Source organism: Arvicanthis niloticus, chromosome 1 (genome assembly GCF_011762505.2).
Source record: "Arvicanthis niloticus isolate mArvNil1 chromosome 1, mArvNil1.pat.X, whole genome shotgun sequence".
NCBI classification, from domain to species: domain Eukaryota; kingdom Metazoa; phylum Chordata; class Mammalia; order Rodentia; family Muridae; genus Arvicanthis; species Arvicanthis niloticus.
The window spans coordinates 110120731-110142848 of record NC_047658.1 but is presented as its reverse complement, the minus strand read 5'-3'; the positions used below and the strand labels follow the sequence as shown (position 1 = coordinate 110142848).

At 45.8% G+C, this 22118-nt stretch overlaps 1 protein-coding gene and 1 long non-coding RNA gene across 3 annotated transcripts in view; one reads left to right on the top strand and one right to left on the bottom strand.

Annotated features, from left to right (window-relative positions):
- LOC117721633 (tumor necrosis factor receptor superfamily member 23-like) lies at window positions 1-11852 on the top strand. Of its 2 annotated transcripts, none has more exons than XM_034520451.2 (6): window positions 1-156; window positions 5262-5370; window positions 6883-7011; window positions 9138-9246; window positions 10594-10676; window positions 11543-11852. In XM_034520451.2, the coding sequence occupies exons 1-6, from the start codon at window positions 76-78 to the stop codon at window positions 11614-11616; spliced, it is 585 nt and encodes a 194-aa protein (XP_034376342.1). In that variant the 5' UTR covers window positions 1-75; the 3' UTR covers window positions 11617-11852. The 2 variants fall into 2 exon arrangements, with proteins under 2 accessions (XP_034376342.1, XP_034376335.1); XM_034520444.2 differs by having other exon boundaries at window positions 9135-9246.
- LOC143434682 (uncharacterized) overlaps window positions 9242-22118 on the bottom strand; it is a 22379-nt gene continuing 9502 nt past the window's right edge. The window contains exons 3-4 of the long non-coding RNA XR_013104384.1: window positions 17091-17248; window positions 9242-10374 (exon numbers count right to left, since the gene is read on the bottom strand). This is a non-coding gene — a long non-coding RNA (uncharacterized LOC143434682). The remainder of the gene's footprint in view (window positions 10375-17090; window positions 17249-22118) is intronic.

Here is a 22118-nt window from a genome sequence, read left to right as displayed (position 1 = left end):
GCAATGGGCTGACCAGAGGCGTGGCCATCAACTAAAGTTCCTCCCCGGTGAGCAGCGGCGTGCTTGCCTGGAGCCATGGTTGGCTTCCCCGGGTCGGTCTGCAGTCTGAATCGCTGGTTCCTTTTGCTGCTGCTGCTACTGAATATGCCCTTGCAGGTGAGTAGATACGGCCCTGAGGAGCTGAGAGTCGCGTCTGGGGACCGGATCCCCAGGCTGCGGCGGAATGTTCCCGCCGGACTCTCGGTGCGCGGGATGTTGGCGGTGCGCCAGGGTCAGCCTGGGCACCTCTAACCAACACCTCTGAAAGTCGTCTACTCTCAAGTGGTCAGGAGTTGGGGGTTTGGGGGTGGTGTGTGGAGCAGAGGCAGGGAAATGGCCAAGCGCGCAGCCAAGGGAAAGGTGTCCCGAGCGGTCCCCGAGCGCTGGAACAAGAGGGGCAAGCCTCTCCTCTATCTTTGGAAAGCGGTCCATCGCGAAGGAGCCTGACTTTCTCCGGATGTTTCATTATTTACACTGGTGTGGGTCCTTGCACCGGCTCCGTCGTCTGTGTGCCTCCGGTGGGTCCGGCCCGGCTGGTCTTGGGGTACTAACTATTACAAAAGAATCTATGTGGAAGGGATGGCTATTCCTTTCGTGGGCCTTTCTGATCTCTGTTAAGTTCGTCCCGAAATCACTCCTTGTCTCTTTAATAGTAAACTGCAGTTAAACCTAAGTCAGTGGGCAGCCTGATCTACATAATGAGTTCCAGGTCAGCCAGAGCTACACACAGAAAGGCTGAAAAACAAACAAAACTAGACAATCCTGTAAATGACATTTTGGTTACAGCCAACTTAATTTTATGTCAGTTTTCTCTCATAAGAGTTTTCAAAACCAAAAACAAGCAGAAAAGTTTTATGTTTTATAAACTTATAAAGATATCCGTTTGTGCAACACATTAGATCTTTAGTTACAACAACAACAAAATAATCCTGAGGTTGTTCTAAGATAGTATTTGAGATCACTTAGATTTCCTGGCAAGCTGCCAGCGGATTCGCAACTGGTGTTTTCAGAGTTCCCTGACTGGACCCAGGTTTTACATGGGATGGTCCTTGACCCTGAAATCTCTGCTCCTCCCTATTAGGGCTCTGGAACTCCATGCCTGCCCAGGCACTGCCTGAGAAGTCTTGGCACTGCATTTTGTCCTCCAGAAATCCTCAGAAACAATCTTTTTTTTTTTTCTTTTTTCTTTTTTCTTTTTTTTTTTTCTTTTTTTTTTTCTTTTTCTTTTTTTTCTTTTTTCTTTTTTTTTTTTTTCTCAAAGCTGAGGCCGGAACCCAGGGCCTTGCACTTGCTAGGCAAGCACTCTACCACTGAGCTAAATCCCCAACCCCCACAACCCCCAGAAACAATCTAGGCAATATTAGGTTGGTTTTTTTTTTTTTTTTTTTTTTTTTTTTTTTTTTTTTTTTAGGTTGGTGTTGACTGACTCAAATAATGCCACAAAAAGAAGGTACTTCAAGGAAAGATTGAGGATGAGGTGGGTGTGGTAGTGCATGTCCTTAATTCTAGCAATTGAGAGACAAGGTAGACAGATGTTTATGAGTTTGGGGCTAGCCTTGTCTTCATAGAAAGTTCTAGAACAGCCAGAACTGTGTATGAGATACTGTCCTGTAAAAGTCAAAAATAAAAATAAAAAACTAAAGATAACTTCTCTTTAAAGAATTACAAAACAAACCAGACTATCCTCAAAGAATATTAAAATTAAAAAAAATAAGAGGTATGTGCAGGTTTTTTGGTCTTTTGAGACAGGATTTCTGTGTGTAACCCCAACTGTCCTGGAACTTACTCTGTAGACCAGGCTGGCCTTGAAGTCAGAGATCTGCGTGCTGGAATTAAAGGCATGGGCTATAAAAATATTCTAACAAATCCCCTGTCTGACCTGTGGTCATGTCTTCCTAAATGAAAGTACAGCTGAAGCAGGCCAGCTTCAAGGGGGAAAATAGTATTGCCTTCAGGGCAGTGATGAAAAGGGTCAGATTCGACAAATGATGATGGTGAAGACGATACCAAGATGTAGGTATCAAACCTAGGAACCCTAAAAAGAAGACTCTTGCCTGACAAGTTAAGGGCAGAATTCCTGACAATAAATGGGCAGAGACTACCAGAAGGCTATATATATATGTATGGGGGCAGGCTTTTCTGTGGCCAAGGAGTTTCTCTTGCTGAAGGCTGGAGTGAGCCACAGGGGAGATGAAGAAGCTTGTGAGGACGACACCAGCTAGGTATGCGATCAGAGCACAGTGGGAAGGATGAGTGAGGATGGCTTCCATGAATGTATAGATGGGTCCTAATGGTTGCTGCTGTGGAGAATCATGTGCCAGAGTGTGTACCATACAAATGCAAATATAAAGAAGTGAGCCTCAGTGCTCAGTGTTTTGGGGTTTATTTTTTTGGGGGGGGGGGTAAAGAGTTCAGTTGATTTGTGTGCTTGGTTTGAGCTCCTTCTCGTGTTTGGGTATCAGTTGAGGCAGATCACTCAGAGAAGCAAGTGGGGAGGAGATAGAATGTGCTGGGAGCATACCAGCTGTTCTATGTGCATTATTTAATCTCACAACCCTAAGTAGTAGGTATATTACTATCCCCATTTTACAGATGAGAAAAGTGAGACATGATGATGGTAAATAGTGAATCACCTATTAACTTATAGGCTTTATTAGCTTTTATGATATCATGGTTTCACACATGTTCTTTCAACCCTCTATCAATGATCAACGATTACCACATCAAGCTTTGTTTTGTTTGGTTTTTTTGTTTTGTTTTTGTTTTGCTCTCGCCTGTGTTTCATGTAGCATGTATCAGTATCTGGAGTGCATTAAAAAAAAAATAAAAAAGTACGGGCTACTCTTGTAGAGTAACAGTGCTCAGTTCCCAGCACCCAAACATGTCTGTAATTCTAGTCCTGGGGATCTGGTGCCCTCTTCTGGCCTCCTCAGTCACTGCACACACATGCTGGTATGCAATCAAGCAGGCACACACTCATAAACACAAATATAAATCTTTAAAATCATCTATTGCAGAGCTAGAAATATAGAACATTGCTAATTAATTAGTGCCTAGTATGAGCCCTGGGTTTAATCCTCAGTACTATAATAAAATAAAATTGTGTAATTTCTTTACAGTTACTTGAGGCTTTGAGTAATGAAAGACCAAAAACTGATTGATTGATTGATTGATCGATTGATTAATTTTTTTAGGATTTGATTTTGTTTATTTGTATAAGTGTTTCCTACATGGTTGTTAAGTATGTCACTCGCCTGCAATTCCTGAGAAGGCCAGAGATGGCATCAGATTCTCATGAGCTGGAGTTACAGGTGACTGAGCCTCTCACGTGGTTGCTGGGAACCAAATTCTGGCCTTTTGCAAGAACAGCATATGTTTGGTTTTTTTGGTTTTGTTGTTTTAAGACAGGGTCTCACTACATAGCCCTGACTATCCTGGAACTCACAGAGAGTCATCTTTTTTTGCCTCCCGAGTGCTGGAATTAAAGATATGTGCCACTCTGCCTAGCCTGCATATGCTCTCAGTTGCCATCTCTCTAGCCCAAAAAATACATCTAAAGCTTTTGAGTACTTAGAGAAATAGTATGTAAAGAAGGTGAATTAAAACAAACAAACAAACAAACAAACAAACAAGGGGCTAGAGAGATGGCTCAGAAGTTAAGAGCACTGATTGCTCTTTCAGAGGTCCTGAGTTCAATTCTCAGCAACCTACATGGTGGCTCACAACCATCTGTAATAGGATCTGAGGCCCTCTTCTGGTGTGTCTGAAGACAGCTGCAGTGTACTCACATACATAAAATAATAAACAATTCTTTTTAAAAGAGAAAGAAAGAAAAGAAAAGAAAAAACAAATCAGAGCTCTCACTCCTTTATCCGTTTGCAAGTTGTTCCAACTGGTGCCTCCATCTGCAGCCCCACCATAGGAAGCAGCCATCAGAGTTTGAGGTTTGGATGACAGGATCCTCATAGGTCACAAGTTGTGCTAGAACATGCACTGTTGGCTGCTAGAAGTGAACTAGGGATGGGCGGGTGGGGGTATGATACTGCTGTGCAAACAGCCAAGAGCCACCAGACTTGGCAGTGATGTATTGTGCAACTTTCTCTGGGCAACTGTAAGCTTCAGAGTTCTAGAGCATAGCATCAGCTACAGCATTGTGGGACCGTGAAAGGATAGCTTGGTTCCTGGTCAAGCACAGGTCTCAGACCCAGACACTAATGGGACGGTAGGTGTTCGGCCATGCTCCCAGACTCCAGGCTCCTGACACACAGCTGAAGACCTCCACTGATCAGTGCCTTTCAGTCAAGTAGGGCAACACCCCTACCAACCCCTCCACAGGTAGAGGGCATGACTACAGGCTGCAGAGCCTCAAGAGATCTCCATATTAATAAGGTACCTAAAGGCCAGAGGGCGTAGCCAATTAAACACTCCTTCCCAGACCCTCCTCCCTCCCTATTTAACTCAGGTCCGCCCTGAGGTCCAGGGATGGAGGGGTGCGGGTACAGCTAGATCCACTTTCTGCCATGACAATAAACCTTTTAAAACCAAGGACTTCCTCATGTCTTTGGGGCCCCTTGTGGAGACCCGTGGAGAAGGTCTTCAACTATCAAGCCTTTGTCTAATCTCCCCTGGAAGACCTCTCTGCATTCCCGCCATGGAGGCCTGCCAGTTCAAGCAAGCTAGCCAAGCCAGTCTTGACGCAGCCAAGTGAGTCCCAGTAACCAAGAGTGCTGTCAGAGCTTCTTTCCCTCGTCCCTCTAGGCAGCAGCCTGTATGCCCAGTTCTCAGTTCTTCCATCGACTTCCAGCAGTGTCTGGGAGCCCAAGGACAGAGACCACCAGTCTCCCCATCTAGCCGCTTCAGCCCGGAGACCCCCCAAACCAGGAGCTCTGCCCCTGCGGGACTTCAGGCTGAGACCTCTCCATGCCCGGGGGGGGGGGGGGAGCTCAGGGGCTTCTCATAGCCCAGTATCTGCCTGGCATGCTGTGGAGAGAACTCAAAGTCCCGCACCTCTGCCTCCCTGAGCCTCGGCAGACATGTGGAATCCACAACTCTGCCCAACAGGACCCACACCCACACAAGGTGCTACAGCCCCGCACAGCATAGTATCTGATAGTCCCTGCTGTGCGCTTCACAAGGAGGCCTCGCCTTTTCCACCATCTTCTAAACCATCCTGTGCAGTTACCAATAAATATAAGATGCCCCTTGTCCTCTTCCACCCACAGGTAATTCTTGCTATGCTAGAATCACACTCCAGACAGAGCCAGAACCCCTCCGGCTGTACCCCTGATGAATACAGGTCTAAAGACTTCTGCTGCAAGCGGTGTCCTGCAGGTGAGTTCTTCACTGGGACCCAATGCCAGAGCACAGTACTAGGTGGCCTTTGAAGCACACCAGAGGCTATACAAGATGAAGAGCATGTGGATCAGGGAGCTTAACTCAGCCACTGCCTACTCTTTCAAACTCTAGGAAGTGCCTCCTAACCCAAGTACACAGAGAACCCCCCAAAGGAAGCCCTCTGTGTGTTCAAGAGCGTTGGTGTGAGTATTCATAACAAGGCCTCACTAATGTGGGGTCACCCAGCTATCTACCCTCAAGGCATGAGTTCTATATCTTTAACCAAAGACACCCAGCTAAGAGGAAAGCTTAGAAAAGGGAGCTGGGAGGGTTAATTTCATCTACCTGTGATTGCCATGGGTGCTAGGATGCCCTCAACCCCCACTGCCACCACTTCCAATGAGGAAAGTGGAGCTGGAACATCTCAAGTGGCTTGCTGTGGTCACACTCTATCTTGGTAGCAATGTCTGTGCTTGTTCTTATGCTCTCAGCATGTGTTCTGTATCAGGAACCATGGTCGTGTAATTTTTTTCTGGGGAGATGTGAACACCAACTGCCCACTCCAGATAACAGGAAATGATAATAGTCACTGAGAACAGACCAAAGAAATGATTTACTCAGTGTGGTTTGGTGAACCATTGAGTTTATTGGTGTTACTTTAGGCCCATAGGTGACTAAGGTAACTGCATATTGTAATATTACTCCAGCATGGGTGACAACTTATTAAACTGTATGCCCAAAGCTCTCTGCATGACCTCCAGGGAGCCAGAGTCGAAAAGACACCATGACCACAACTTTTATATAGGAATGCATTTAATTGGGGCTGAATTACAGTTTGAAAGATTTAGTCCATTATCATAATGGCAGGAAGCCTGACTAGAGGTAGGTTTGAAATAGATAAAAAATGGTGCTAGAGAAGTAGCCAAGAGTTCTACGTCCATATTCAAAAGCAGCAGAAAAAGACAAACACTGAGCCTGGCTTGGACCCTTGAAAGCTCAAAGCCCAGCCCCAGTGACACACTTCCTCCAACAAGGCCACACCTCTTTTTTTAAAAAAGATTTATTTTATATATGTGAGTACACTGTTGCTGTCTTCAGACACACCAGAAGAGGGTATCAGATCTCATTACAGATGGTTATGAGCCACCATGTGGTTGAACTCAAGACCTCTGGAAGAGCAGAAGGCCACACCTCTTAATCCTTTCAAATAGTGTCTCTCCCTGGTGACCAAGCATTCAAATATATGGGCCTATGGGAGCCCAGCAGGGAGTCGGGAGCTCTTTCTACTCACTCCAGGCTAGCTTGGTTCCTAGTCCCCTGAGGGTCAGATATCCACAGGACAGAGTGTAGCTCAGGGAGCCAGCAACCATTACAGATTCTCAAGCAGTTTGTGACATCCCAGAGATTATTTTGAACTTGTGCTAAAAATGTTAAGCCTACCTAGAGCTACATAGTCCCTTACCCCTGTGTGCCTGGAGCAAGGCTGATCCCATCTGCCCTCATCCCCAGGTATGTTTGTCCAGGAGCACTGCACGATCCCCCATACCAAAGGAAAATGTGAGAGCTGTGAGCCAGGAATGTTCACAAAGCATAATAATGGCCTGGAGTCTTGTATCCATTGTTCCACCTGTGATAAACGTGAGTATATGACTGAGCAGAGGCTGGGCTAGCTGTGAAAACCGGCAATTGAGTCAGAAGCACGTTAGTCCAGTACCAGAATGGAATAGCCATGACTGATGGATGCCAGGATGCTGCCAGAGAGTCCCCACTGGCATAAAACTTGTTTCTTACCAATGGGCATGGTTGTACAACATTTAATCCCAGCACACAGGAGATGGAAGCAGCTGGTCTCTGAGTTGGAGGCCACCCTGTGTATACAGTGTGTTCCAAGGCAGTTCCAAAGGCTACACAGTGAGACCCTGTCTCAAAATCAAACCAAGGCAAAAACTATTCATTATGAGTAAGAGGGACTTAGTAAAAACAATGTCAGAAAAACTACAATCACAGCCTTCTGCCATTTTTTTTTAGATAATTTTTCTCCTAATTGTCAATTGAATGCAGAACCTAGTAAAACACACAGAGGTACCTAGAAAAATCACCATAAGCAATCATGTGTGCAAGTTCCTAGACACAGAGAAGAGCTTAAAGAGTAGGCCAGAGGGCACGCAGATTTGGAGATACAGCAGAGAGATGAGGCCCATGCCTGCAGAGTGGCATATGCCTTTAATCCCAGCACTGACCAACCAATTCAAGGCCACCCTGACCAACATAGTGAGTTTAAAGACAGCCAGAGCTACATAGTGAGACTCAGTCTCAAACAAAACAAAGTAAACAAACTTTAAGCAGTTGCTGGAGTGGAAGCAGCTCAGTGATAGCTCAGGAGGCTGGCCTAGTATGCAGAAGACCTGAGTTTGTTTTCTAGCATAGCAGGGGAGGGGGCGAGGATTCTGTTTTGTGTGTGCATGCATGTGTGTCTATGTACATATTCCTATGCCACTGAATCATGTTAAACTAAGTGGTAAATATTACAATATCTCATGCTTCAGCCCTGTCATTTGCATCCATTAAGCATGAAGATGGAAGCAGGCTGAGTATAGCAGCACACATCTCTGGTCCCAGAGCTCGGGAGACAGATATAGAAAGGACACTTCAGTGTGCGGCCTAATTGTAGAAACTAGGTTCTGGTTCTTCCTCCCAGCTCCATACTCCCAGAAATAAAGACTTGTACTCAAAATATATTTACAAATACCTTGGACATATAGCTAGGCTCTTCTCTGACTAGATCATAACAGAATAACCCATTTATTCTAATCTACATTCTGCCATATGACTGGTTACCTGTGCTCAGGTACCATGAGTCCATCTCCTCACATCTTCCTGGACCAACCTCCTGCTTGGCTCCATCCCAGAATTCTTTCTCTCTCTCAGTTGTTCCACCTCCTGTTTCCTGCCTAAGCCATGGGCCATTAGACTTATTACTGACAGGCGCCACATCCATACAGACATAAGATATTGTCTCTACACAGACTGATTTATGTTGTGAGTTTAGGATATCCAGGACCACACAGAAATACTGTCTCAAACAAAACAAAAAAGACAGAACCATATTCCATTACCACAGATCCCCTGATGCTATAAGACATCTGCAGAGAGCTGGGCTGAGTGTCCTCTCTGCCTATACTCCTTCCTGTACTCTAAGAAAGGACACTGCCTAGCTTCAGAAAAGTGTGAGAGGTGACATTTATAGCTTGAGTCTTTGTGGTGCACTGAACTATAGGCACAAGGTTAAAATGGAACACCCCAATGGGAAAACCATCTTCTTTTATAAACCATTGAGTAAGTCTCAATTAAGAGAGGTGTACACCCAGAGCCCAAGGACCCACTAGCAGTCTGGGCACATGGTCACTAGGTGCTCTTCAGAAAACAATAAAGTGATTAAATAAAGCACCCTCAGAGATGTCTGATGGAGATGATGGCCTCTTGTGGGGCAGCAGAGGGCCTACAAATCAGGACCAGCAGTGATGGAGTCCTCAGGGCAGTTTGATGCTGTTGCACAGGATACTGAACAGTGGACCTCCCAAGTCATCATCTCAGGTCTGAGGATGAGAATGCTCACCGCAGTGCTGTATATCACTCAGTACATCTGTGATGGGAATGTGAAGCTTTTACCAGGTCACACTGTGTTCCTTTTGGGTGACAGTGGGGTCTGTGTGTATATGTGAGGGTCGTCACCTCAACCTGACCCTATTCTTTCCGGATAGCAGGCCAGGAAATGGTGGCTGACTGCTCTGCCACCAGTGACCGGAAATGCCAGTGCCAAACACATTACTACTATGACCCAAAATGTCCAGAATTGTGCCAACCATGTACCAAGTAAGTATCACTGTAGCCTGGGTCGGTGGTAGCTTTGTACGTTGCCTGAATAGCCTCTAATGTTCAGGGAGAGGAACAGTCTGTATCATACTTTGACAGATGACACTGTGTGGTGGAGACTTTCTGGTCTGGATGGTACAGGACTTCTTGCTGGAGATCTTCGTGACTAATGTCCCTTGAGGGAAAGTAAACAACACCTGGCAAGGGACTAGGTTTTCCTGAGTGGTGTCTTCCAGAGAGTTCTTCGGTGTATTTGGGTTTGCAAGGGCTGGGTAATACCTCATTCATTCTTGGGAAGGTAGGACTGGGTTAAACTGTGTGGAGAAAAAAACTGCTGGGCAATGTTGTGGGAGATATTTAAACTGGCGGCACCTGATCTGTCTTGTGTTATAGAACCTCCATGTTTCCAACTAGGCTGGGCCTGAGGCCATGAGCGGCGGCAGCATATTCTCAGGCCGCTCCGCTCAGGCCACCGGCTCAAGCGGCTGGCTCAGGTGGCCAGAGAGTCTGGCGGCCAGAGACACTGGCCCTACAACCCACGAGACTCCAGCATGGGAGATGGTTCTGCCAATCTTCCTCGCTGTCTCCACAAGGCGGGGCTGAGCCCAGTCCATCCCGCCATCCACACAGTACCCTGTAGAAAATGAGACTCTAATGCTTAATGATTATTCAAAGGCTTTCTATGTTTGGTAATGCTCAATAACAAGATGCCCACACAACTGGAGGTGTTTCCCAATTAACTAACCTAGATATAAGTTGTTACCCAGGACTGCTCTTGGTACATGAATGTTCATCCGTGGTGCCTACATCTCTAGCTCCTCTTTCTCCCCTCTTCTTCTCCTTACTCCTTCTCTTCCTCTCCTTACTCCTCCCACCTTAGCTCCTCCCAACTTTCGGAAAAATATGCCGATACAGGGCAAGGTCTGGGGGAATCCTGTGGTTTTGACCCTCCTTAGAGACAGTCACTCGAATCAGATGGAGTTGTTGAGCCTTCAGACCACTAGGGGGCACCAGCACAAGCCACAGTGTTATTACTCTGCAGAATCTGAAGTCTGAGTCTCTTGAGAAAGGCTGAGTAGGCCTCTTCTTTTCCTCACTCCAAGGCCACCAAAGAAGCCATGGGCATCACTGGAGGAGGAAAATGTAGTAAATGTCATGTATTAAGTGGTAATCACATGATACTGTCTGAGATGTCAGCGGGCTGGTGACAGCTGTGTGGCCAGAACAGTTTCAGATCTTGGATGCTGCCTGATGTGGGTTGGAGTGGCGTCACGCCTTGCTGGACATTGTCTGCTGCTGATGGCCCGAGGGGGTCTGGCAGCAAGAACTGAGAGTGTCTTTCTGCAGGTGTCCCCAAGGAATCCCTGTCCTCCAGGAGTGCAACTCCACAGCTAACACAGTGTGCAGTCGGTCTGCTTCGAATATAACAGGTTTATTTTTACTTACTATGGCTGTCTTCTTACTGAATGAAAATTTACATACCATAGCATTAACTGTTTCAAGGTGGACATCAAGCACTGAATAACCAGCCCCTCTATCTGTTACAATATGTCCCCCAAAATATGTCTCTGTTAGACCCTGACCCTTCCAGGATGATCTGCCTCAGTGGCCTGGCCTATCTGAAGGGTTCACAGAGGTAGAGTCACCATGGGTAGCTTTTGTGTCTGGGTCCCTGAGCATCATGTTTTCTTTACATGGATGGGTGTTTTGCTGCATGTATGCCTGGGCCATGTGTGTGAAGGAAGTGTCAAATTACCTGGGACTGGAGTTACAGATGGTTGTGAGCCACCATGTTCATGCTGGGAACTGAACCTGGATCCTCTGCAAGAGTGCCTCAACCACCGAGCTACCCAACCATCATATGTTAAGGCTGATCTAGGGTTAAGCTCTGTCAGGGCCTCCTACCTTTTCATGGCTGAATCATCATGTACAACCCACATTGTCTCATTCCTGTGTTAATGAGATTTTTAATAATTCCTTATAATACATAGACCCTTGCACCAAACATTCAGTGGGGGAAAGGGCAGCCTCTTCAATAAATAATGCCAGCAAAAGAACCTACACCTGTGAAAGAATGAAAGTTGGAATTGTATTTAACAATGTATGCAAAACTGAGGGCTTGGGCTGAGTCTCAGTGGTAGGGTATTTTCCTAGCATGCATGAAGCCCTAAATTCAATCCCCAGTACTGCTAAAAAAAATACAACAAATTCAACCGGGACATGCTGGCCATGGCCTATAATTCTGACATTCTGTTCTTGAGCTGACCAAAATATTTCTTGTTTTTCCCACTTTTAGGTCCCAGAAACCGGTTATCACCTCTGAGCATGCTAATTATTGCCTTTGTTGTCTATTATATCATAAGAAGATAACGGTCCTACAGATGTTGTCTTAGCTATCATTATATTGCTGTGAAGAGACACCATTGAGGCAAATCTTTTTCTTTTTGTGGGGTGGAGGGAGGCAGGTTTTCGAGACAGGGTTTCTCTGTATAACCAGCCCTGCCTGTCTTGAACTCATTTTGTAGACCAGGCTGGCCTCAAACTCACAGAGATCTGGACTAAGGCAACTCTAATAAAGGAAAACATTTCATTGGGACTGGCTTACAGTTTCAGAGGTTCAGTTCATTGTTATCATAGTGGGGAGCGTGGCAGCATCTAGGCAGACATGATGCTGGAGAAGGAGCTGAGAGTTCTGCAACTTGATTTGCAAGTAGTAAAAGGAGATTGTGTGCCGCACTGGGCATAGCTTAAGCATAGGAGACCTCAAGCCTGTCCCCACAGTGACAAACTTCCTCCAAAAAGGGCACACCTGCTCCAACAAGGTCATACCTCCTAATAGTGCCATTTCTTATGGGCCAAGCATTCAAACACATGAGTCTATGGGGGCCAAACGTATTCAAACCACCACAGGTGTCATTTGCTGTATGAAGCTCTCTGGTGGAAGCTCTCCTTGGGAATAAGTGACAGTTTAGATGAAGGCAAATCCCAGGTGTCAGGTCCAAAAGAAACTCAGAACAAATGGCAAACTGTGGTTTCTATTAGTGTACCAAAGAGCATGCTGCCCCAGGCTCACTCAGTACCCATGGCTCTTCTCACCTCACTCCTACCCTAAACCCAGCTCATAGGCTTTCCTTTCCCCAGCTTCTCATTCCTGTATAACTCTGCCATTTCGGCCATGTGCCTTCTTGGTTCTCCTTCTCTTCCCCCCCTTTCTTTTGGCCCTTACTTCTCTTGCTTTCTCCGCTCCCCCACCTTCCTTAAGGTCTGGGTCAGTCTGCTGGCTATGGTTAATCTGCTACTTTCTCTCTGCTCTGGACTCTTCCAGAAGTCTCTGGCTGTGCTCTCCCTCCTATCTACAACAACAACAACAAAAAAAAAAACTTGCCCCTAACCATAGTTGGAACAGTCTTGAACTCACTTTATACATCTGGTGCCTGAAGCCGGGGAGGAATATGAGCCCCTTCCAAGGGGCTGGGCCTCTCCGACCCAAACCATGCTGTTGGTTTGACTACTTCCTACATAGTCGCCTAAGGTATGCATCTTTGGGTCATTTGTTTCTGCAGGCTTCTGCCACCCACCAGAGTTGACTCTGATCCTAGAGTTCACCTCTTCAGCTGCTTCTCCCCTCTTCCTGCTCTAACCATGTTTCTCCTCACCTACTCAGTAAATTTCCTCTTGGCTAGGGGTGAGGTCAGCTCTCTTGCTCTCATGCCAGGCCCAGTTCTCCTGTGATTTCCAGATGAGGAGTGGGGTCAGTTCTGCACAGCCCTCAGACATTAATATGTCCCCAAAGCAGCAGACCAGACCAGGGATATCCACCTGGACTTTGGTAGGAGATCCCTGCTGCTACAGGACCAAAATGGTTACCTACAGATGCTCCAGCCCAGCCCCACAGACTGCTTCAACTGGGTCTGTGCACTCCTACCACCAGATGATCCCACCTTTGCCCTATCCCCCGAATAACCGCACCCCCCCCCAACCATTTGGTCTAGTGTGGTCTGTTCTAAGCTGCATGTAGACGTCTAACACTGGTGCGTTGGGTCAAGACTGAAAACTTCGGGAATTGTGACCATGTAGCGGGCCGCTGGCTGCCACAGCTGATGGCTGTTGTGACGGTGCAGAATCGACACCACGTGGCCTGCAGCCGCCACCACTGCTACACCATGTGGATTCCATGCACTGGTACCTGCCGTCACCAACTGCATGAATTTCTACCACTGCTGCAGCCAAACCCACCTGCCTCTGTGAGGCTCACAGAACTTCCACCACGTGAGCTGTGCCACTGCGGCCCACCACGTGGTGCTCTGCCACATGGGCTAGGCAGCCAGACAGGCCTACACAGACCTCACGGTTCCACCTTTCCTGATACCAGACTCCGGAAGCCCACAAACACACACCGGCATATTGATTGGTAAGGAGCTTCCAACTGTTGGGAGGGACCCTAGATGCCCAGATAGGACCTGACCAGCCTTTCCTGGACTGAGGGGTTGACGTTTCAATGCCCCAGTCCATATGACTGGCCTCTGGGCTGACCTATGACTTAGGACTTTGGCCATTGGGTGACTTCCCTCCTCTAAAGCAGTTTACAGACCCTCCCCCCAAGCTCTTGCAGCAACCGGAAAATCCTGGTACCAGGTTGAACTGCTTTCTGGCAATCTCCGGGAGACTGCCAGGGCCCCTAGATATTCTCATGACAACCTGCTATCTAGGCTGCCTGCCTGATTCGTTACCAACTCTTCTCTTGGAATGCCAATATGAATAGTTCGGTAACAACCCCCCCCCCCATCACCCAATGGGCACTACATTGTCTTCAACTGTACCCCCAGACACCCCACTGAGTTGTCTCCTGAAAACCCTCAAATCTCTAAAATTAACGCCTGATTTGAGGCTTTCCAAACTGATACACCTCTGCAATAAGGTCTGGATTTGGTACCCTCTAGATAATGGTTTAAAATGGCCACCTAATGGCACGCTAAACCCAATCATTTTAAAGGGTCTTCATACATACTGCCAGCAGTCTCGTAAATGGAAAGAGGTTCCCTATATCCAAGCATTCATCTACTTTTGCTCTACTCCCTCCATGTGTCCTACCTGTTCCCCACCCCAGGTTCTTTTAGCCATCCCCACTGGTCGGAGTAACCACCCACATGGTCCCAGGAAAGATTTCTTGAGCTCGGAGCTAACCCTGTCCTTCCCTGACCCTCGTTCTAGGTCTCCTCCCCTTGAGTGAGACATTTCCCCTCTCAAGACAGTTTCTTCCTCGCAGCTGAGTACCCCAGGCTGGGCCTGGACAGACTGTCCTCTCTCTCTCAGGAGCACCAGCTCCAAGCTCTAGTCCCTAGCTTGTCTCCCCTGGGGTCAGTCTTTCATGTGCTGCCTGATAATGTAGGCCTCTTCCCCTGTTCCTCCGGTTTCGTTTCAAGACGCTGCTTGCTCCCTTCCCCACTTTGCCTCCTCTGTGGAAGGCTGGCTGCAGCTATTTAATTCGGCTGGTTCACCTGAAACAGCAGGTCCGGGACCTGACTTGCTCCCTTCCCCTCTGTGGTTCTTAGCTCTGCTCTGGGTCTACTCCTTGCACCCTTCCAAGGGACCCTCTCTGAGACTTGCTTCCCCGTGTGCACAACCACCCACGCAAAGGGCTTGGCTACCCATGCACTCGAGGGAGGCTCTCTCTCTCTCCCTCTGTGCCCAGGACCTGTAAAGTGAGTGCTAGTGGTGCCTTCTGCCACAAAAACAGCTAACATGAATGTTGCTGCAGACTCTAGCCACCAGAGGCACTGGGCAGTGACTTCCAGCCGCTAGTAGGAAGTCTCGCCCTGCCTGCCACTGCCACCAGGGACCTGACCTGCAGCACTTATGCCCTCAGCTGCGGACCCATAGCACAACCCGGGTCATGACCTGTGGCCCACAACCCCAACCCACCAGCTCATATGCCAATATTGCCAGCTTTCTTATTCTGGTCCTAGCCAAATGTTTCTTTGCTAATACAAAAATGTGCTTTTCTCTACCTACACAACCTGCCAAAGTTACTTAAGACTCTTTCCTATCCTGTCTTAATAGATTTTTATTACTGCTATTAAATTCTGTTCAGTTACAACCAGTCCTTATGGCTCTCAATCCTGTCAGAAGTCTGCTAATAGTATATTTAAGTTTATGGCCAATAGAATTCCCAAAGCTTCTAACAGTTGACCCAAGATGGTTTCAGAAGACTTGGACACCTAGAAGATACAGCCTGGATTTGCGATGATACAGTCACTAACAAACGCAACGGACTAAACTGGATGCCCTGAGTCAAATGACTTGGCTAAAACAAGGTAAATCATTTATCATGTCACGCATATCCATTCCACAGAGAAAAAGCCCTGCGTCTTCTGCGCTTGGAAGCCAAACTGACTTCACCCAAGAGACTACGAAGACTATGAGAACTGTTGGCTAGTGGACTCTGTCATTTTTTAAAAATAATATATAACTGGTAGATTATTGTTTACTCTTTCAGACTTCTGACTACATTGACAGCTAAGCTTTCACAGATATTATCTGTTACCTCATTACCTAAACTCAGCTGCCATCAATTAAATGCTTCATATTTCCTCTTCTTGCTATGCCACTGTCCTAATATTATCTGAGTTCCTATAAATTTGCTTAACTCTAATAAAACATTCCACTATACGATCCAGCAAAGGTTCATCTTGAAGACTGCTCCTGTTGTTAACTCATGCTGTTATCTCTTTTGTAAACTTATAAGCTACAGGAAACCCACTCAGATCTACCTCTCACGGACCATATAGATGCCATCCAGATAAGTACATCTGCCTAAAGTTTCCACTTACTACCTATTCCAAAGGGTGGGATCCCTCTGAATTTCAAATGTACATCTTAGAAAAAAATTTTCTTTCTCCCAAATGTACTTAATCTTATTCCCTACATCTTGTCAAGTCCAGGCGCATCCAAAACAGCTCCAGAGAAGCAACCTCCAGATGTTCCATCTCCTGTCACATACACAGCTGCTTCTACTGGACCTGTTCCTTCTGACCTATCCTCAGATGGCTCCATAGACCCTGGACAGCAGGAAACAGCCAACTCTCCTGAGACATGACAAACATTCCCCATACCCATTCTTCTAGGTTCCATCTAGAGACACATCGCCCACAATGCCAGCAGGAAGTAGCCAGATATCACAACAACCCCATTCCTGCTTCACCGTCACCTCTTTCTAATTTTTCTTTTTTAATTAAGCCAAAACTGGGGAATGTTAGTATTCTGTCTAAACTCCACATCCACAGTTACCTGGCAACAGCCAGGTATGCTCCTCCCCACAGTTACCTGGCAACAGCCAGGTTGGCCTGGCCCACTATAAAAGGGGCTGCTTGCACCCTCCTCTCTCTCTCTCTCTCTCTCTCTCTCTCTCTCTCTCTCTCTCTCTCTTGATCTCTTGTCTCTAGCTTCTCTCTGTGTCCTCCCCCTTCCCCGTCCTTCCCCCACGCTCCACGTGGTCATGGCCGGCTTTTACTTCTCTTCTTCCTTTCTTCTTCCATTTTTTTCTTCTACTTCTCTTCCCCCCCCACCTTTTCCTATCTCCTGAAACGCCCCCCCCCCGGAACCATTTGGTCTGGTGTGGTCTGTTCTAAGCTTCATGTGGACGTCTAACAGCTAGGAAGGTTAGGCAGTGGGTGGAGGATATTAGGTAGGAGGGTTGGCCTCATCTGTGTATCATCCCTCTAGGATTTGTGTCTGAGGGAAAGTACTGAAGGGATGCTGCTAGACTGTGGCAGGAGAGGTTTGAGCCATTTAAATGGCTCTTCCACAGCTATTGCCAAGCCACAGCGTAGGGGGCTTTAGTTTACCTGTCCTTGTTGTCCAAAGATGATGGCCTGTGTGGAGTAAATCACAGTTAAATTGAAAGTGTCCTCGGAGGGCCAATCTATCTTGAAGGTGGTCCATTTACGATGGCAGAGGGTCTTGAGTTTGCCAGGGTGGACTAAAAAGCTTTCTTCTGAAAATCCTTAAAATGAAAAACAAGTTCAAGAGAAAACTGGATGGCCAATTCCATTTTAGAATCCAGGACAGACACCGACAGGGAAAGCAAAAGTAAGATCAGACACTAACAAACGCAGACGGAATGTCTAGCCACTACAAAGAGACTGACGGGAGACACAGACAAACCAGATCCCTCACCAAAAGGGAATAGACGGGGCCAGAGGTTCCTCATCCTCCCTAGACTCAGAAAGCAGTGCCATGTGGAGTTTCTCTCAAGAGTCACCAGAAGCAAGAACTAAAAAATCAGGCTTAAATCCAGAGGTTTCCTTGAAGCTGCCAATTCAAAAAGTTGCCCTTGGGTATCAGGGGTATCTTGGGATCCCAGAGGAACTCTCAAAATGTTGTGAGGTCAGGCAAAAATCCCAATACTCAAGACACACCACGTTTTCTTAACCAGAGCAACTTTATCGGTTTGAACAGCAACCTGACCGGCCAGAGACACAGCACAGATTTGGGAGCTGATTCTGAGACCCTGGCACTTCTGGGTACACAGGTTTAAGCTTGAAAAACACAAGCAGCATGTGCAAGATAGCATCACAAGATCAAAGCCTATTAGCAAGTGGGCCATCTAAGATTACACAAGAGGGAACAGTGGCAGGCTGGCTTCTTACTAATAGGTTTCCGACTCGTGGGTTTTGAGGTTAGAATGGAAAAAAAAACTGGAAAGAAAGAGAACATATCTGTACCCTTGACTTGACCTTAAATGATGTTCAAGCTGAAGCCAATGGGTGTCTAGTTGGCTTCAGATGCAACTCACACCAAGTTTTATTCTTTCACTAAGGTCTATTCAGGTCAGCATAAACTGATTTGAAAACATATGTCTAGCCTTTGTCTTTGTGTCTGTATTAATGCTTTAAAGTTTTATTTTGGTGATAAAGGATTTTCAATTAAATTTTCAATTTTAAGGCCCAAACTTTAACTGAGATAAAGTTGTAAAATCCTAACCTTGTATCAGCTGCTAACTTGGTGTAAACTGTTAAAGATAATTAAGACAAATTCTTTAATGATCTCAGAACTCTTCTCATAGTCATGCTAAAAACAGATGTAATTCATTTACATGGACAAGCTTTGTTTAACTTGTTGTGTTTTCAAGGCTAAGTCTAAGGAGGTAACTAAAAGTTTGTTTAAAATTAAATGTACTTAATAGATGTTTCTCAAACTCCTTGGAGATCTCCTGGATATGGCATTTAAAGTGTTTAATGAAAAAGCTTCCCATGATAGACAGAAATGCCTGCTATTAGTATCAACCCTAAGGTCTCCAATGAAGATGGGGCACAGACAACGTCACCTGTATTGTGAACACTAACTATTGGGCAAAGAAGTGTTTCATGCTTTGCCCACCACCAGGGCTGTGCCTAAACTGTGGCCACTGCTAGGTTGACTACCCTACTGTGTCTCACCAAGATAGGTCAGTTTTCCCAAGTTTCTCCTCCACAGAAAAATGTCTCAGATCTTCTGGGTCTTACAGCTGAGGACTTAATGCTGTCCTGTGTGCCACGGGAGAGCTTAGGGTAACTCTCCAGAGGCCACTGGATTATACCTCCTACTCTAATGTATCCTTCTCAGATCTCTGATGCTGTTGGTGGCTAACTGAAGCTTTATCCCTTAACAGCTACAGCTACCCATCCCCTCCCCCTAGGCTGCAGCTGCCTGGTCAGTTCTTCTCATTTGTAAAAATCAGACTAGACAGTTTTCCTTGCTGGCCAGCTTAACACTGGAAGAGATAAACTCACAAACAGGTTTCAGTGTAACTTTTTGCTATTCCTTTTTTTTAAAGGAACTTGTTTTGTAATGACTGCTCTCACTAATCAACCACTTATGTCTCATGGTAAATTATTGAATGGAAAAGGAAAATCTTTGATGTTTATATAAAGTTGTGAGGGTCTAAAAAAGTAATTTAAGATATGTAAAATGCAAGTTGTAAAGATTTACGGATGTGAAAGATTAAGTTATGAGGGTCTATGAAAGTGATTTAAGGCACGTGTGAGTTAAAAAGATCTGAAGAGGTGAGTTAAGGTATGTGAAAAACGATAAATGTTTTATATTTTTTCTTGCTATGCTATTTTTATACTAAGACTTCCAAAGTTCAGAATTTATTTATTTATTTATTTACTTACTTACTTACTTATTTATATGAGTACACCGTAGCTGTCTTCAGACACACCAGAAGAGGAATCGGATCCCATTACAGTTGGTTGTGAGCCACCATGTGGTTACTGGGAATTGAACTCAGGGCCTTTGGAAGAGCAGTCAGTGCTCTTAAGTGCTGAGCCATCTCTCCAACCCCCCTTGAAGTTTTAACATTCATCAATGGATTTCTGAAAAACTATTTATCTAGCCCTGGTAAAGTATTGACTACCTTTTGTTGGGTCTCAGATCCAGGACAATTTAACATACCAAAGTGGACCTGGCCTCAAAGTTCTACCTGCATCCCTCAGTTCCTCTCTGAACTTTCCAGGCTAGAGGCTAGGCTTCCTCCCCTCCAGAGGCTCCTCACTACATAATCCATACATTTTGTCTGTCTCTTTCTCTCCCTCTCTCTGTATTTCTCTTCCTGTGCTAACTCTTTCTTTCCATCTCTTTCCCTCTGTCTCCCTGTATGCATGGCGACTTTCCTGGCCTCCTTACTTGGGATCAGAGTAACCTGCTCAAGAGCTGCCCCTGATAAACCTTCCTTTATACTTTAATTTGGCTTGAATTGGCTCATTTCATCCTTAGAGAAAGTCCATCGCTATTATCATAGTCACAAGCTCAAATTTTTAAAAGCGTGAGTCTGCTGATTTTTTACTATGTGTATTTTAGTACAGATTATAAACTGTACTGTAGATTCCTATGGTAATGGTAACATATCCAAAACTTTTATCTCTTTTTATTAACTTAAAATTTTTATGTAAGCTTCAGGAAGTCATAACTTGAATCTACCTGTCATAGGTCAAACAGGTTTCTGACAAATATTCCTATCAACCAACAGTCTATGCTTCTCTACCTACTGCCTATTCTTAAAGGTAGTCTCTCTCTCTCTCTCTCTCTCTCTCTCTCTCTCTCTCTCTCTCTCTCTCTCTTTCTTCTTCTTCTTCTCTTCTTCTTCTCTTTTTCTTCCTCTTCCTCTTCCTCATCTTCCTCTTCCTCTTCCTCATCTTCATCTTCCTCTTCCTCCTCCTCCTCCTCCTTCTCCTTCTCCTCCTCCTTTTCCTTCTCTCTTCTTCTTCTTCTTCTTCTTCTTCTTCTTCTTCTTCTTCTTCTTCTTCTTCTTCTTCTTCTTCTTCTTCTTCTTCTCCTCCTCCTCCTCCTCCTCCTCCTCCTCCTCCTCTTCTTCTTCTCCTTCTCCTTCTCCTTCTCCTTCCTCTTCTTCCTCTTCCTCTTCCTCCTCCTCTTCCTCCTTCTCCTCCTCCCCTAGTCTTGGGACTACTTCCACACCTCCAACTTCTAGGACCACAGGCCTGAAATTTCAAGTGTGCACCCAAGATAAAGATTTTCCCCCTAAGGACCTTAACTTTACCTTCTGACCCTAGTCTATATCTGTCCAGATTCCCAATCAACTGAAGACTGAAAACTGTTCCAAATCAAAACCAGTTAGCCTAGACTTGTTAAAAACTGATGTAAACTGGATGCTTCTTATGTAAACTAGATGCTTTGAACAAAATTTCCAACCAGCCTGAGCCCTTGGCTTGAACCAACATTTCCAGACTGATCCAAAGCTGCCTGCTCTAGCCCCAGGTAGTCCTGCAGAACCTAGCTAGAAGAGCAAGAGATTGAGAGAGAGAGGAGGGGGCAAGCAGCCCCTTTTATAGTGGGCCAGGCCTACCTGGCTGTTGCCAGGTAGCTGTGGGGAAGAGCATACCTGGCTATTGCCAGGTAACTGTGGAGGTGGAGTTTAGACAGAATACTAACACAGTCTGCTGGTCATATTTAGTCTACTACTTTCTGTCTCTGCTCTGGACTCTTCCAGATGCCTCTGGCTGTACTCTCCCTCACATCTACATACAATTAAAAAATCTCCCCCTGAAACATACCTTGGAATAGGCATGTCCTTACTTTCCTTACACTGGGGAACTTGTTGTCTTAACCTTCCCCACCCCCTAACCCCAGTATCCTCTCCCCGCCCCAGAAAAAGCATTGGATTGCATTTGGTTAGTCTCTGGGCCTCAGTCATCTCCAGAAGCAGCAGGGCAAAATGCTTGCTTCCTCTAGAGGTCCACCAGGCAAATTTATTTGCGAGCCAGGCAGGATTATTTCTTGAGAGGCTGCTAGGTTCATGAGTAAAACTGGCTTTACTCTCTTTTACCTATTTTACACCCATATCGACAGATTTAGTGGCTTAAAACAACAATGACAAAAATATTTTTATAGAGGCTATGATAAAAGTCTGAAAAGAAACTGTGGTTGATTGTGCAATCCTGAAGATGAAACCTGTGAGTTCCTGGGAATTCCAGGTCAACCTATGCTATGTAGTGAATTCTGGCCAGCCTGGGTATAGAGAGAACCCCAATCTCAAAAGAGAAAATGAAAAAGAAAAGACAGACTTAAACAAACATAAAGGTCACAGGTATGTATGACTGTAAAATATGAAGTCAGAGAGAGAGAGACGACACAGTGGTTAAGGGCTCTTGCTTCATGCAACAGTGAGTACCTTCATCTGCACCCCAGGTACAGCACTGCACAGGGCTACAACTCAAGCACCAAGTAAAACAGAAATAGGAAGATCCTCTGGGACTTCAGCCTGGTGAAAGAATATGACTCCGAAGTTCAAGGGCCACCCCTGCTTCAACGAAACTGATACTACTTAAGAAAACCTCAACTTAAATCCCTTGTTTCACATTTACGTATTTACTTGA

Bases quoted from the DNA above. Each gene is read 5' to 3' on its own strand.
- LOC117721633 (XM_034520444.2), top strand. From the start codon at position 76: ATGGTTGGCTTCCCCGGGTCGGTCTGCAGTCTGAATCGCTGGTTCCTT. The intron at 5,371-6,882 runs GTGAGTTCTTCA...CCTCATCCCCAG, and splicing joins CTGCAAGCGGTGTCCTGCAG to GTATGTTTGTCCAGGAGCAC. The intron at 9,247-10,593 runs GTAAGTATCACT...GTCTTTCTGCAG, and splicing joins TTGTGCCAACCATGTACCAA to GTGTCCCCAAGGAATCCCTG.